This window comes from Coenobita brevimanus, chromosome 27 (genome assembly GCF_032717465.1).
Source record: "Coenobita brevimanus isolate Jiangsu-jjx chromosome 27, ASM3271746v2, whole genome shotgun sequence".
In the NCBI taxonomy this organism is placed as follows: Eukaryota; Metazoa; Arthropoda; class Malacostraca; order Decapoda; family Coenobitidae; genus Coenobita; species Coenobita brevimanus.
The window spans coordinates 19,331,092-19,348,516 of NC_136980.1; the positions used below are offsets into that span (position 1 = coordinate 19,331,092).

Below are 17,425 nucleotides of genomic sequence, written 5' to 3' on the forward strand. Positions count from 1 at the left end.
ACCAAGATGTGGGGCTGTATTGCGGGAGTATATCAGGAGGATGGTGATGTTGCAATGGTATACCAAGAGATGCAGTGGTGTTGTAAAGGTATAGCAGATGTTTCAGGTGTGGGTGATGTTGCAGGAGTATACCAGGAGGTGCATGGTGTTACTCGACTATATCGTGGTGGGGTGATGTTGCAAAGACACATCAGGAGGTGAGATGATGTAGCATTATGTCAGAGTGTGTGGCATAGGTTGGGGATGTTGTAGGCATATATCAGGGGGTTGGTTGGTTGCAGGATCATACCAGGAGGTGACATGGAGTTGTAGAGTATATTAGGGGGGATGACACTAGAGAGGTATATCAGGGAATGAGATGTGGTACAATGGGAAGGGTAGTGTTGCAGTGGTATATCAGGTGGTCAGATGCTACCGGGTTGATATGTCAGAGGCTGAGCTGGTGTTGAAATCATACGTCATAAGGTGTTGCAGAGACTGACCCATTCAGCATAATGACGCCTTTTGTAGTTTACTCTTGTTTTCATTAAGCCTGTCACTCCGACAGATTTCTTCTAGAATGACTAAAAACGTATGGATATGGAGAGAATGAACTATAAAATACGTAATCTGCTTGAAACGACAGGTCAGTCTGTGGCAGGAGTGGTGACCGGTTCGGGCCACCACAAGCAGCCAGCAACGGGACAGCCGCCGATGGGGTTGACAAAGCGAAGCTCTGTGTTGACTGACATCTTGTTGGGGTCCTCAAGGTACGGCAGGTACTCACTGCAGTCGCCCTCCTCCGTGAACAGTGCTGTGGGGTAGATCAGCACGTAAGTGTGGTCAGCTCACATTTTGGGTGTAAGAGCTATGCAGTGTAGGTGTGTAAAAGTTCGAGTTAAGCTGTGTGATAAGGGGAGAAGTGAGAAAATAATGATAAAATATAAATGTGGTGAACTTATGCTTCTTAACAAAATTTTATGAGTCAGTGTGTAAACTAATCCCTGATTCTTTGTCACGTAACAATGACCTGTAATTGGTAGGTATGTTCAGCCTGCATCCCACATTACAGTTTGTATCAGCAACTGTATAGAATGGTCTGACATAATCTAGCATCATCGCACTTGTCGAAAAGTATCGCCAATAAATGGGCACTTGTCAGCTGCTTCGCGCTCAGTTTCAATAAAATAGCCCTATAATAACTGTCTCAATGGGACAAGGAATGTTCCTGTATAAGACCTGAGAATCGCCGGGAGCACCTTATTACCTACTTCTGTCTGAGCTGGACATGAAAAACAAACTGGATTGACTCTCTTACCGATTTTCCTTAGAGCTTAGCTTACCCAAATACAGTGAAGTGAATTATCATTTGACTGCTAAACCTCTTACTGCAAATACCTACCTACCTTCAAGGAAATCAGACAGTTACTGCCGCCTTCTTAACAGCGAACGTGTCAAGATTAAGCAAATCGTTAATTTTGACTGATATTTATCGAACTCTTGTAATTATTAAATGAGCATACCACTCAGCACAATTAAGTCAGCAGCAACAGAGAGAGGTCAGTTGCGTCCTGTAATCATCACACACTTCAGAATTTATCCTAAAAAAATTGGGGGGTGGTAGTTGTTCACGCCTTAGCGTTTACGGTCTTCAGATTCCCGAACACTTACATGTGCTGGGCCTGTGATGTCAGTGAAGGGGGATATGAGTGCACATCAGAGTCTCAAACAGCGCAGAGGTAGCTGTCGTTACTGAATTTTTCGTCTCATAGCAAGTACTTTTCGCAAGGCAACGACACTCTTCCATTTCGGAGAGAATAATACGTTCTTTCCGTGGTATTGCATACTTTTGCCCCTGACTGATGGGACACGTGGTTCATAATAGGTCTGTATCCTCGTCTCTCAAAGCTATGCACCGGAAACAGTCTTTTTCATATATATATATATATATATATATATATATATATATATATATATATATATATATATATATATATATATATATATATATTACTTTCTTTGACGTTAAGCCGATGAATATTTCAATATATTTTGTCGATATTAAGACAATTTGGTAGAGGTAAAGTTTTACAGTTACAGAAATATATTATTTCTACTATTTTGCACATAACTCATAACCAACGATTAAGCAGAAGGGACCAGAATGATACTGTAATAATATACTGATAGGGGTAACAGCGTGCAGAGTGTGCAGGGGATAATGGTGTGATTCACCTTTCTAGCATATACTGTATATGTCAACCGTTTCGTTACAGTGATGTCCTTTGTATTTATTAACTGATGGAATGTGTGGCAAAATGATGAAGTACAGGGAAGGAAAGTGACAGAATGGATATGAAGGATAAACAGCTTGGCCTGGGAGGATTGGAAGTCTGGTATGCTTGTTCGCCTATAGAAAAGGGGAGGGGGGTGAAGGGAAGTGTGTTGCAATCAAAGGGGTATGTCTTCTCAGTGTAACAATAAAAATATATGGTAGGACAGAGTTCTGGAAATAACGGTGAAATTAATTGATTTTTTTTTTTAAGGCAGGGAATGGGTTGCAAAGAGTGCACATTCAGTCTAAGACAACAGTTATTAATATATGGGGGTTTATGCCCGTTTTAGTAGCTGGTCCACATCCCCATGCCCCCCCACCCCACACAGCCGTGATAGCGATGCTGGTATTGTTTTCAGTTTGTCTGTGTGTGTCTCTGTGTGTCTGATAGCATGATAACTTCGCAACCACTCAAGATATCATCACAAAACTTTACAGGTATGTAGTACGGATGAAAATCTCAGACGAATTGGGAATTGATGAAAGTAGGTCAAGGTCAAGGTCATGTTCCAAGCCGGGCTTGGTATGTATCATCTCGCAGTTGGTGTAATTTTCCCCATGGGATGGCCTCTTGTTGTTGTTGTTGTTTTTTTATCGTGTATCCCCGACTAATGGACAGGAATTTAGACAACTGTTTTACTCCATCATCCATCATCCCTTCCATCGAAAGACAGGGGAAGGAAGTGAGGGACAGGGAGAGAGTTGGCAAACATTTGCACAACCGGCCACTGGAGTCACCAGTCTGGTGTCACCACATAACGGCGTCCCTCTCTTGCACATTCCTCATTTTAAAAGAAAAGTGAATTTTTTTTTTTTTTTTTGTATGTGAAATAAGAAACTCGTTTATATAAGCCTGGGAAAGGAGGTCTGGATGATGATGATGTTTACATAACACAGTAAGAATTATTTGCACTGGTCTTTTGAACATGAGGCTGCGTACCAGAGAAGACAACACAGATTATTATTATTGCAAGAACCTGGTTTTGTATTTCTTCTTGAGAGTGACCACCACGGAAAAAAAATAATCTTCAAAGAGATATATACTTGTTTTTTTATCATCGTTGAAGTACAGGGTGACCCAGAAAAAACTCCCAAATTTCAAAAGTAAATGAAAAAAAAATGGTTAAAGATAATCAAAATATTATTTGCACACATGAAACTTCATTCAATACAGTTTTTATTCATCATGTTTTAAAGATGACATCCTCCAAATGGTGGCCGTCATTGTCTATACACGCTTGGAGGCGATTTCTGAAGGCTTCCATGGCTCGACGGGTCATTTCAGGTGGAACAGCGGCTATCTCCGCTGGATGTATGGATGGAAGTGAAGGTCTTTGTGTAAGATTCTCCTTGCAGTTTCTCGTGATATCCCTACAGCTAAAGCATAACGTCTCGGAGACTGCACAACGGATCGCCTCAATGCTTCAATATTTTCAAGCGTACGAGCGCTCCTAGGTCGACCAGGTGATATTCTTTTTAAAGCTGAGCCTGTTGCCCTGAAATTCTCAACCCACTGCAAGATGGTTTTCCAATCTGGAACGTTTTGGTTCCATGGAATACTGAAACGTCTTCCAAAGGCCCTCTGCATGGCAATCACGGAACGGTTGTTTATGAAGAACGCTTCGACAGCAAACTCACGGCGAGCTCCCGACCACGCCATGTTTACGACTGAGGACGGTTGGGATTGGGCTACCAACAGACCCTAGCCCCGCCCCTCCCGCCTCACTACAGCCTTTCGAAATGTGGGATTTCTGGGGGGGTCACCCTGTATTAATAACGATGATAATGGTAATAATAACAAAAACAACAACAACAATAATAATACTAATAATAATAATAATAATAATCCATAATACAATGATCCGATTTCTGCATGTCTGTTTGTTTATTTGTTACCATAACACAGCAAAAAACGGCGCAACGTAGGGCAGTTTTCGTTAGAGCAAGGTACCGTCAAAATGCTCTAACTTGAAGAAAAGAACCATTTCCAGTCCAGTCGGGCCACCGTTTCCAGAGTTATGACTCATTTTCTGGCCTTTTGACATCAAATGGAGGCAGCCGAAGGCGGCCTTTAAGCAGGTAATAATAATAATAATAATAATAATAATAATAATAAGAAGAAGAAGAAGAAGAAGAAGAACACCATTAATATGTAAAATGAAACAAATGCATTCGGGAGCCGAATGCAAATTGACCGCCAGAATATGCTGTTGGCCAAGTGCAAGATTTTGGCCATATCTTGATGCCCTGAAGATTTCATGTTGGTAGTTCAAGCCGTTCAAGAGATACAAGAGGAAAACACGCACGCACACACACACACACACACACACACACACACACACACACACACATACATCCCGACCGACACACAGAGGCAAGCAACAACATTATCGTATATAACACCAAAACAAGGGCGCATAAACACCACCACATGGTCACCAACTGAAGCATATGATCACAGTATAAACACCACCACATGGTCATGGTCCTTAACACAACTAGGTGATCCTATACATTACCACATGGTCATAAACATCACCTTGTGGCTTTGAGCACCAATACATGGTCACAAAAACACTACCAAAAGATCAAGAACAGCACTACATGGTCACAAAACTTCCCATTATGGTCATTAAAATTCACTTTATGGTCATAAACATCACCCCATGGTTATTAATTTTTAACTAATGGTCATTAATACCATCACATAGTCATAATTCACCATCATATGGTCCCAGCTGCCACTACCTGGTCAATGTCATAAAGCACCAGTAAAGTTTATAAACATCACATTGTCATGGTCATAAACAGCGCCTATGGCCATAAAACACCACTACATGGCCATAAAGCAGCACCACATGATATTGGTCATCGACACGACCATACACTGATGATCAAAAACACCACCACAAAAACATGAAGCACCACCCCAAGGTCATAACGTAGCCGTGCGAACCTACTAGCCTAACTCCAAACAGCACATAAATGTCAGTAATCTTTTAATTTATCAAGTTTCTTTGTGGTTACCAAGTGCAGACCAACTGATCACTTCCTAGTTTTGGACTGCATGGAAGTTTAAAATATCGACATCTATAAGTTTCGTAGAACTAACACAAATCTCGTCTTAAACAGCCGAATATCGTGTGGAAATAAGTTTGATGTAATATCATTTACTTGATGAATAATGTTATACTTCAATTTAGCTGCATATAAGGAAATTAATTACCAATGTGAACAGTAGACGGTCATCAATATTGTAATCTTATTTCTGGGTAAATTGAAGCATAACCTTGTTTAACAAGTAATTGGTATTATGTCAAAGCTATTTTCACACGATTTATTTTCTAGTTTAAGTGGAATTTATGGTAATACTACGGAAATTATCAGTGTCGATATATTGAGCTTACTTGTAGCTCAAAACTCTCAAGCAGTCAACTAGCACTGGTTCAGTGTAAAGGTGTATCGGCATTTATAATTGTTTGAATCACCCCATTACGTATAAATCAGTCAAGAAATAGATATGAATGCAAGAGACTGGAAGCTGTCATCTGTGTTGGTGGCAAGCGACTGGCACTTGGAGTTTTGAAAATCGTATAATCAGTGGAGCTAGAAAGGCATATGCATGTACTAATTACGAATGAGAACAAGTTTTTAATATCCAGACTTCCATAATTGATGTGTGGTCTGTTCTTCAGTATAACTCTTCTAGATGACTTAAAATTTTTCCTTGAAACAATCCGATTAAAGAAGACAGAAGGTGATCAGGCTACAGACGGAGAGGGAAAAAATCAACTCATTACACGAGAATAGATAAAAAAAAGTGCCTTGAAGTCTGGTGCAGAAACAGGATATAAAGACAACAGATTTCAGTGGTTCATCGTGATGCACACACACACACACACACACACACACACACACACACACACACACACACACACACACACACACACACTTCTTTAAGCCAATCTGTTTTTCTTCTGACACCTCATACCTAAAATGGAAATTGCTCACGCCCTTCTAGGTGCGGCGCGCCCTTCTGTAAAGAGCCACCGTTGTAAGATTTGTGAAAAAGTACGTAACTATAAATAAGTTGTATGTTGCCTTCATGGATCTGCAAAAAGAACATGACAGAGCAGTTAGGCAGAATATGGAAGGTTTTAAAAATACAGTTTATGATCTGCAAGGCAAGTTGTTGAATGGTGTGAGAAGAGTACGTATGAGGGATGCGAGAGATATTAAAAGTATATGGAGAGATGGGAAGTTGTTGAATGCTGTGAAGAGTATGCAGGCAGTGCGTGTGGACAGTAAATTTTTTTCTTTCTTTTTTTCTGAATGTTTGATTGAAACAGGTACGTTTTATGTTTCTGTGAATGCTCAGTTCGTATATGGATGTAGTTATAAAAGAGATACATGTTGTAATGAAGGAGTGCCCCTAATGATAAAGGACAGGATTTGAGAGATTCCTCTGCTATTATTTGCTGACGACACTGTATTATTAAGTGAAAATGAATGGAAGCAGCAAGGTTTGGTGAATAGGTTTGGGATAATATGTAGGAAACTGAATTAAAAATGAATGTAGAAAAGAGTAATGTTATTGTCTTTGAGAGAAATGAAGTCATAAAATGCACAGTGAGACTGGATGATGAGGAAATGGGAAAGTGAGTGCATTCAAATAGTGCATAAAAGGATACAGCAGGGAAGAAATGTTGTTGGTTCACTGAAAGCATTGATAAGGAATTGGTAAGTGAGCATGGACGTAAATGAGTCGCTGCATGACAGTACTGTGATCCCAGTTCTAACGTATGAAAGCGAAGCTTGAACCTTGTTGAAAGGATACAAGTTGTCAGTGAGAGCAATGGAAATGGTCTAACTGATACGGGTATATACGTGGAGTTACATGAAGAGAAAGACAGACAAAAGAGGAATTGAGGAGCACTGTAGTATGATGTGAATGTGCTATTTATATGTGTGCATTTATATACGTACTCGTATGCTGTGAGGTTATGGATAGTCTAATCTCCCCCCCCCCCTCTCTCTCTCTCTCTCTCTGTAGGTCTCTTTAGTCCACCCTATGATTTAGGCCAACCGATGCCCAACCAATTTTCTAATGATTTAGTCCGGTGACCATCATTTAATTTATCCATGCTACATCCGGACGATTTTATATAACCTACGGGAGAGCTTTTCATGTACAGGGAATGATAAAATCCACGTTCAGCACTAGTTGTCTGAAAAGACTACCTTAGAATAAATAATATCGTCCAAGAAGGATGAAGTCCATAGCGAAATAAATGTCAGTGAAGTGAAGAGGTTCAGTTCCTACCAACACACTATTCTTTGGTGTTGGTAAGCTGTGTAGCTGATATGTTTGTGTCGGGTTGCAATGAAGGTCAGCAGGAGATCCAGGCCACACCATACTGAAAATGATTTGTGGGAAATATGGGCACGGTTATCACGATGTGGTGTTCTAGTGTAGCATTAGAGTGTGGAGTGCTTGGTATATTAGTATTTGGTTGTATTCATGGTTAGTAGGAGGCCCTAACCTCACCGTAACATTTTCCTGCATAAAGTGGCTGTACAGGAAATAAAGACACTGTTTTCAAAATATGATGTTCCATTATGGTGTCAGTGTTTGGTTGTTGTGAGGGTCAGTTGGGAACCCTAGCCTCGCTATATAACCTCCCTACCTACTGTATAATGATTGTGTGGAATTTAAGGAAACTATCTTTATAAAGTTATTTTTTGTTATGGTAGTAGTGTGTTGTGTACGTGAGATATTAGGGAATAATTACAGTTAGTATCAGTAGGAAACTATTGTATAAAAGCATCACCCCCTACCCGTTGTGGTCACATCGAAATTACTAAAAATGGTATTTTGCAATGGTGTTATGTATACAGTGTATGGTAAGTGAGATTATTAGTGTTTAGTTGTTATGAGGGTAGGAGGGAGCCCACACCCTCATCATACCACTTCAGTATCTGTAGTGGTTATATGGAAATTAATGACACTTTTTCAAAGTACGATTTCGGGTATAGTGTTAGTATTTGTGTGTGTGTGTGTGTGTGTGTGTGTGTGTGTGTGTGTGTGTGTGTGTGTGTGTGTGTGTGTGTGTCAAAACTGAAAGTACTCAGACAGTAGCAGGAATAATCTAAAAGGCATCGCAGGGCTTACGCGACTCTGCTATACTGTATAGGATATTTCTTGTACTCACCCTTTATGAAGGTTACCGTCTGCCCCGCCACAAACTTCCTGTATCCTGCTAACTCCTCCTCCGTGGCTTCTTCATTGTACGCACAGAAGCTTGTTATTTCAATGATCTGCTGATAATTACTATCCAGCAAATCCCCATGGCCAAATTCCGTGGCGTTTATGGACCAGCGCTGGGAGTCAGGGTCCAGTGCGTCGAAGAACCGGTCGTTACTCAGATCCTTCGGAGCGCAGGCATAACCGCTCGGGCCTGATGGGAAGAAAAAGAGAAAGGGCTTGGGATTTATGCATATTTTACTACACGCAGGTCATCCCGGCTGGCATTTAATTTCTGGTAAAAATCAATCTCTCGTCCTACAAGACCTGCAGGTTTACATTCGGATTTCCAGTGTACTTTTGGTGGTTTAACAGAAACAAAAGGAGACAACAGAATCCAAGTGCCAGACAAGGCAGAGCAAAAGTAGGGAAGCATAATAAGCTTATTTGTTACTTAGCGAGAGACTTGATCCAACAATTTTTTAGAACAACGCTTTTCTTAAATTCCCTCGCATTTTTTTTATATATTATTAACCAATACTGAATGTTTTTTTTTATTTTAATTGATCATGTTCAATTCTGTGGAAAAAGAAAGAACTCTAGGTTTACTTGTACAACCTGCAAACTTATTCCTTGCAGAAATAATGAGTATATAAAAGAATCTTCAAATTTCCTTCATTTCAAGATGCATAAACACATTACGACTAAAGGACTGGAGATCATAGGACGGGGGAAAGACAGACTGAAGAAGATCAGAGTAGACTAGCTACATTCACATATGACTGAGAATATCACTGTCTCTCTTGCAACAGATATTTGGATAAAAAAGGAGGGCCAGTGTGTGAATATACAGGTGCTGCATACCTACCTACCACAATGGGAAAGAAATCTAAGCATAGAGGTATAAAGAACAGTGACAAGAATAAGTATGTCTCTACTTATATATTTATATCATTATATACATATATTTGTATCTACATCTCTCTCTCTCTCTCTCTCTCTCTCTCTCTCTCTATATATATATATATAATAATTTGGTTTTACGCCAAGTATCCCTGAAGGGCTAAGGCGTTGCCTCTGGGTAGAGGACTTTTGGACTGGAGCGTGTAGCATTTTATGACCGGATGCCCTTCCTGATGTCTACCGATGACCCTTGGGTGGATTCGATCCTCCGACCCTTCGGTCAGTGCATATATATATATATATATATATATATATATATATATATATATATATATATGCAAGAAAGAAGGAACCAAAGGCGACAAGCCTGTAAGATTGTTGTTTCCAAGAAATTCAGGATCTGTTCCTCTCCCGTTGCGTAGAAACGCTGCGTCTGAAACACTGGAGGTCATGGGCTTTAGGAAATACAGACAAAAGTTGACAGTTCCAGAGCTGACCTGTTCCCACACGAAGGAAAGGTACATGTTGAGAGACATAAATGGAAAAGTTTGCCTAGGTAGGGTGCAAGCACAGAAGCACAAATCTTGAGGACAACTGGAGGGACTCCATCAGGCCTGTATGCCATTTTAGTATTCAGGCCAGTGATTGCCGAAAACAGATCAATAGAAGTAATTCTAGCATCAAGCATAAGGAAATCAGACGGGGGAAGTGATCGATGAACAGCACCGGAATCATCTAAGGTGGAAATGGAGTAGAAAGTCTGAGTGAAGAGTTCCACTTTATCAACAGAAGAATCAGGAGGGAAAGATGATGAGGTAAAACACAAACATTTTTGGCAAAGTGCCAGAAGGAATGTGAAGAATTTGCTTTGGAAAGTTCAGAACAAAGTGCAGAGCAAAGAACAGATTTAGCACGGTTCCTGGCAGAAACATAGAAGAGATAAGGTTCAGGGATAGGATGCCTCCAGTACCATTGTAGGCCTTCTTGTTGCGGTGGTCAGCATTACAATAATCATTTCAGGGAAAATCAAAGAAGTTCTGTGTCAGGGCCTCTAAATCAGCAGCTCTAAAGTGCCAGAGCCACCACTTCTTGAGAGGGTCCACAGGCCTTACTGGAGCATTAGGACTGCTTAAGGTGATGAGGTTGTATAGGGGAGGCGGTGGCTCAATCGGTAGAGAGGTGGCCTGCAGTCCCAACGGACCCAGGTTCGAATCCCGGCTGGGGCTGGGAACAGTTTAAGGATTTGAATTTCATTAAATCAGGCTTTACTGATCTACCAGAAGACCCGCCGACATGTCGTAAAAATACCCCCGCTAATACAAATACACCAGTCCTGTATGAGACAGCCCTAGCATGTATTCAGTATGGACGGTGGGTGTTAGCGCCGAAGTGGTGACATGTAGAGGTGTATGGTATGTAGGAGGACTGCTGGGCCTTGATAGCAGGCTGTGAAGCCTATGCCCAGAGTCGGACACATAAAAAAAAAAAAATCAGAGGAGGCCAACAGAGAGAAAAGATTAATAGCATAGCAGAAGGATTAGTTGTTAGGATGAGGTGAAGTATGTTGGATCTCTCTCCGAGATAGTCAGGGACACGGGTAGGGTGCTATACAAGCTGCTCAAGGTCATTAAGAAGAGAAAAGATGTAAGACTGTTCACCAGGTGCATCAGTAAAAGGAAAGGAGAACCAAAGGTGGTGGTGAACATTGATATCACCTAGAGTGGAGATTTCAGAGAAAGGAGAAACAGATAGGATGTGTTCAATCTTAGAAGATAGTCGAAGAATTTTTCAGTCAGTCACGGATATATTTAGTCAGAAACTGACTGCATGGCTGAAGTTAGAGAGTAGAGAATTAGGAAAATTCAAGTTCTGGAGCACGAGAGCATGGTATGTTGCTGTGTAATATACACAACAGCTATATTCGGCTTTGAATTGAGAATAGACAAAGTATAAGGATTCAGAGGATTTGTTATCACTTGTCTCAGACAGGTTAATCATGGTGAGGAAGAGGTGAGGTTTGGAGCAGGCGAAGTGGTGTTCAACAAAGAGAAAGAGGAAATTCCGCGAATAATGGATACAAACATACAAACATATATATATATATATATATATATATATATATATATATATATATATATATATATATATATATATATATATATATATATATATATATATATATATATATATAATCATCAGCCGTTGAGGTCCACTGCAGGACCGGCCTATCTCTACCGAAGCAGGGATGATACAGCTAATGTATCTCTACCCAGTGGCTTAGGCTGCCTGGTAGAGACTTTACTGTATGTAGGGTAAGAAGTGCTTGTGAGTGTGATTGTAGTGTTGGAGTGGCTTTGGATGTGTGTGTAGTCTGTGAACCAAGTGTAATCGGCCCGCATTAAGCCGATTGGGTGCAAGCATGCTTGTCCGCGACATTGGTTCAACCACAGCACCGCTTATGTCCACCAAATTAGTAAGTGGCTTAGTGAACGCTCCCTGAAGTTTTTACAACTCTGGCGGGAAGCGAACCCGAGTCCACCAGCGTGCGAGATGCACACGCTATCACTGTGCTCCATATATATACATCATCATCATCCAGACCTCCATTCCCACCCAAGGGCAGAGTGAGAAGAAGCAATGTCCAGACAGCACAAACGTGCCCAATCCAAATAGGCCACACTTCCATTCACTCATCATTCAAGCCCCTTGAATCCTGGCTCTACCGGATACGCCAAAAACATTCACCATATTCTGCAGTTTCACACAAACGTATCCGATTGAGTCAATCCGGACGCTGCCATGCTCACAAGGGGTGCTAAAATCCCTGATCATGCACTTCTCCTCACAACATTTATCCAGCCAGCTCTATCTCTTGTCAGTTCCCTAGCCTCATTGACTTCCAAACCTCTCCTCCTCAAACACTCATCCACCCTATCTCTCCACCTTCTCCTTGGCCTACCTCGCCTCCTCCCTCTTTCATATTTGCTCAGGTATACCTTTTTCACTACTCTATTGTTATCCATTCTTTCCACATGGTCATACCAACTCAGGACACTCTCATCGATTCTGGTGTCCACCGACTTCCTCACTCCACACCTTTCACGAATCACATTATTTTGTATCCTATCCACCCTCAGTACTCCACATACATTCCTCAGCAGTCCCATCTCCATTGCTCTTACTCTTAACTTTTCATATCCACACCATAGTCTTACATCCATTGTTAAAGTTGGCACTAACACTTCCTCATGTAAGCCTCGTGCAGCTGCAACACTCAAGCCTCAGATTCTTATCAAGGCCTTCAATGTACCAGCTACTTTTCTTCCTTGTGTCACTCTACTTTCAACTTATTTTGCACGATTTCCTCTATTTTCTATCACTGTACCCAAGTATTTGAACTCTCTCACTAATTCCAGTCTCTCTCCACTCACTGTGACATCACACTGGGAGTCACCTTCTCTCTCAGTAACCATGACTTTAGTCTTCTATACATTTACTCTCAAGGCACGACGCTCACAGACATCAGCAAAACTCTGCACTAGCCTACCAAGTTCTTGTCCGGTACTTGCAAGCAGTACTGCATCATCAGCATACAACAAATTTGAGATATTCCATCTATCACCATTCATTACCAACGCCATCCCTCTCTCCATTACTCGTGTTTTTACTTCTCTCATCACCCCATCCATATATATATATATATATATATATATATATATATATATATATATATATATATATATTGAACAGCCATGGGGACATCACACAACCATGTCGCACGCCCACACCGATCGTGGACCATTCACTTAGATGCCCATTAACCCTTACACACGTTTCCCTATCATCATAAAAACTCTTGATAGCACCTAGCAGCTTACCATCTACACCATACATGCGCAAAACTTTCCACAATCCCTCTCTGTCTACTTTGTCGTATGATTCTTCCTGATCCATGAATGCCACAAACACCTTATGATCCTTCACACAAGCCCTCTCTGCTATCTGTCTCACTGCAAATACTTGATCCACACATCCTCTGCCACTCCTAAAGCCACCCTGTTCATCACTCACTAGCAGCTTACCATCTACACCATACATGCGCAAAACTTTCCACAATCCCTCTCTGTCTACTTTGTCGTATGCTTTTTCCAGATCCATGAATGCCATAAACACCTTATGGTCCTTCACACAAACCTTCTTTGCTATCTGTCTCACTGCAAATACTTGATCCACACATCCTCTGCCACTCCTAAAACCACCCTGTTCATCACTCACTAGGACTTCTGATATCTCTCTTCCTTTCTCCATAATAATTCTTCCGTATACCTTCCCTACCACACTCAATAAACTTATGGCACAGTAATTCATGCACTCACTTCGCTCACCTTTATTTTTGTACAGGGGTACTATCACAGCTTTTTCCCACCCTGCAGGCACAGTTTCACTCATCCATCCCTTCTTACATATCTTCAACAAGCACTTCATTCCACTCTCTCCACAACACTTACGCATCTCTGCATACACCTCATCAACCCCAGCTGCTTTCCAATTTTTCAGCCGTTTCACAGTGCTCTTCACCTGTGCGAGTGTCACGTCTCCTGGCACTGCATTCCTTCTCTGCACACCCCCAAACCAATCATGTTTACAGCCGCTCTGCTCTCTCTATTCTCATTCATCAGGCTTTCAAAATATTCTTTCCATCTGGTCCTTACTTCATCTCCATGAGTTAGTAACCTACCACCTACATCCTTCACACTATCACATTTCTTTCCACTTTCACTTCTACATTTCCGCACTTCTTTCCAGAATAACTTCCTATTTTCAGAGTAGTTTGCATTCATTTTTCTTCCCAGATCATCATTTACCTCCTTCTTTTTCCTCTTCACTAGTCTCTTTACGTGCATCTTGCTCTCGATATACTCATTTCTTATTTCAACTGAACCCCTATCCTGTAACCACTTTAGCCACTTCTTCCTCTTTTCCTCCACTCCTTTCTTAACCTCCTCATCCCACCATGCCGTACCCTTTTTTTTTTGTTGATACTCTTGCCACACCACGCGCCTCTTTAGAATTCCTAACTAAGTAATCCCTATATACATTCCACAGGCTGTCCAGATCCCATTCATTCCAGTTCACTGATTCTAACTCATCCTCTGCTTTGGTCCTGTAATCATCTGCCACTTCTTTGATCCTCAGCTTCTCTACTTTCAGTCTTTCACCCTGACTGCTCCTCTCTCTCTTGATCCACCTCACTCCTCTCAGCCTGATCTTGCATACCACAATCATATGCTCTGACAGACTTCCACATCGTCCTCTCACAGCCCTCGCATCAGCAACCATTCCCATCATCGACCTCTCTACGAGCACGTAATCAATCAGGCTTCTTTCAGCACGATCCCTGTTTCCTATATACCATGTATATTTATGTGCATCTTTGTGTTTGAAATATGAATTACAAATGCACAACATCCTCTCCTGACACATATCCTTTAGTCGATTCCCATTATCATTTTCTCCTGGTACTCCAAAGCAACCCATTATGTCATTCTCCGGACCAGTGCCAACTCTTCCGTTCATATCTCCCATCACGTATATATATATATATGTATATATATATATATATATATATATATATATATATATACCATTGGATCCCAGGGGTACCGGGCGAGGCATGGCACCGGGTGGGTACCAAGCGTACCGCCCTCCACCTGTCGGCTCATAGTCGCGAAGCTCATGGGTCCCTTCCTGGGGGTTCCCTACTTTATAAAGACTTGAAAAATCCCAGTTCTGTCCAATATTCCGGACACCGGGCTCCAATGGGTTAAATATATATATATATATATATATATATATATATATATATATATATATATGTGTGTGTGTGTGTGTGTGTGTGTGTGTGTGTGTGTGTGTGTGTGTGTGTGTGTGTGTGTGTGTGTGTGTGTGTGTGTGTGTGTGTGTCTGAGGCTACGTTTTGGCTTCATAGACCGTTCCCTAAGGCTGAGCAGTACTCCTAAATGCTATCTATCTATCTATCTATCTCCACATGCCACCACTTCGGCAAATAAGTACAGGAAACCTTTGTGTATGACGTTTATTAATAACGAACAAGTCGTCAACTCAGTAGAAACAACGGTGATATTGAGTGCAATTCGCAGACGAAGTGTAGATGAGATCTGCTGTAGAGTATTAGACACATACCGGCGTGAAACAGCAACCAGTAAGTTCCATACACACACTACAAAAAAATCCTTAGTAAAACCAAATGTAAGAGAAGGCGATACAATCATGCCCAAATTGATTGCAGCATGTTTAGAAGTATTAAGAAGGCATAATGGGAGTAACAAAGGGATTAAAAAAACAAACAAACAAGAGGAATATCTTAGGAAGCTCATGTTAGCAGATGACATCGTTCTCTAAAGCGGGTCAATTGATAAAAGATTTAAACAGAGAAAGCCCTTTGCGTAGGCCAGCAGATGAATAAGAAAAAAACAAGAGTCATGTTATATAACCTAGCTGAAGTTGAGGAAATAGGAATTCAAGATGAAGTTTTAGAATTTGTTGATGAATTTGCATACCTAGGGCAATACTCACAAATTAATCCTTCAATCGAACTTGAATTAAGTAGATGTATAATGCTGGGTTGGAGCGCGTTTGGTGGACAGAGCAGCCTGTTAAAGGATGCGTTACAATTATGTTGAAAGCGAAAAGTTTTTAATCTGTGTGTTCTCTCTATAATGACTGGCGGCTCAGAGACATGGACAGTGACCGAACTACTGGAAAGTAAAAAAGTGCCCAGAGACGTATGGAAAGATCCATGCTAGGAATCTCTTTAAGAGACAGGAAAGAATCACCTTGAATTGGGAAACGGACTGAAGAAGAAGACGTAATAAAATAAATTAAAAAGAAGGAATGGCAGTGAGCGGGCTATATTTGTACAAGACACGACAACTGATGGACAAGGAAAGAAACAGACTGGGTAATAACTGATTCAAAAAGACCAAGAGCAAGACCAGAAACTAGGTGGTGTGATGAAATAATTATATTGGAGATTTGGTCCCAGACTAAAAATAAACAAACAGCAAGCGATGAAGACAGAGAATTCGTGTGAGATCTTAGAGTTCTGGACAGGAAAGAAATGGCACATGACCGAGATAAGTATAAGCGTTTGGGAGAGGCCTACGTCCTGCAGTGGAATGTTACTGGCTGATGATGACGATGATAACGATGATGGTGGTGGGGGGAGGAGAGAGAGAGAGAGAGAGAGAGAGAGAGAGAGAGAGAGAGAGAGAGAGAGAGAGAGAGAGAGAGAGAGAGAGAGAGATGCAAACTGCAACGAAGATTGAAAGGATGAAGGGTGTCAGCGAGACGGGTGGAGATGATGGGACAAAAAGCTATTGATTCCGCCACGTTTAGCAGGGTTGCGTGTGAAGAAGCTGCCCACTCATGAATGCTGTACTTCATACATAGGCAAATTATTCCCCTGTACAGTGTTACCAGTTACGTAGGGTAATCAATGCGCTGAGTCAGACCAACACACTTAACCCTGTGATGATGTTTTTGCAAGAGATACGATGTGATCTTTCCATGATAGATGAAAACTAAAGGAGATGCAAAAATTTTATTCGATGATGAACGACTGAGTCTGTATTGTTCAAGGTAATGGAAGTTATGTATAAGAGCTTGCCAAGTCGACAAATGGAGGCTTTGAGTTTTTGAGACACAGAATGTAACAAGGTTCCCCCCGCAATAAACAGAGACAAGAGACAAATCAGTAGAGCAATGTTCCAAACCTTCATGCTGGTAAACTTAGTGACTGTTGTGATGGATTGTGTGAGAAACAGGTGGAAAATTAAGGTTTCTTTTATATAAACGAGATAATGAATGAAAAAAAACATTTATATGTGCATCTGACAACAATCTCGATCAAACACATGGTCTTTAAGTATCATGGGGGCCAT

General features: G+C 41.1%; 1 protein-coding gene across 1 annotated transcript in view; it reads right to left on the minus strand.

Moving 5' to 3' along the window:
• Positions 1–626: 626 nt before the first annotated feature.
• The window catches only part of LOC145394485 (uncharacterized), a 49,168-nt gene continuing 32,369 nt past the window's right edge, over positions 627–17,425 (minus strand). The window contains exons 4-5 of the mRNA XM_080268336.1: positions 8,527–8,772; positions 627–793 (exon numbers count right to left, since the gene is read on the minus strand). Of these exons, the coding sequence (XP_080124462.1) occupies positions 627–793; positions 8,527–8,772 (413 nt within the window). The remainder of the gene's footprint in view (positions 794–8,526; positions 8,773–17,425) is intronic.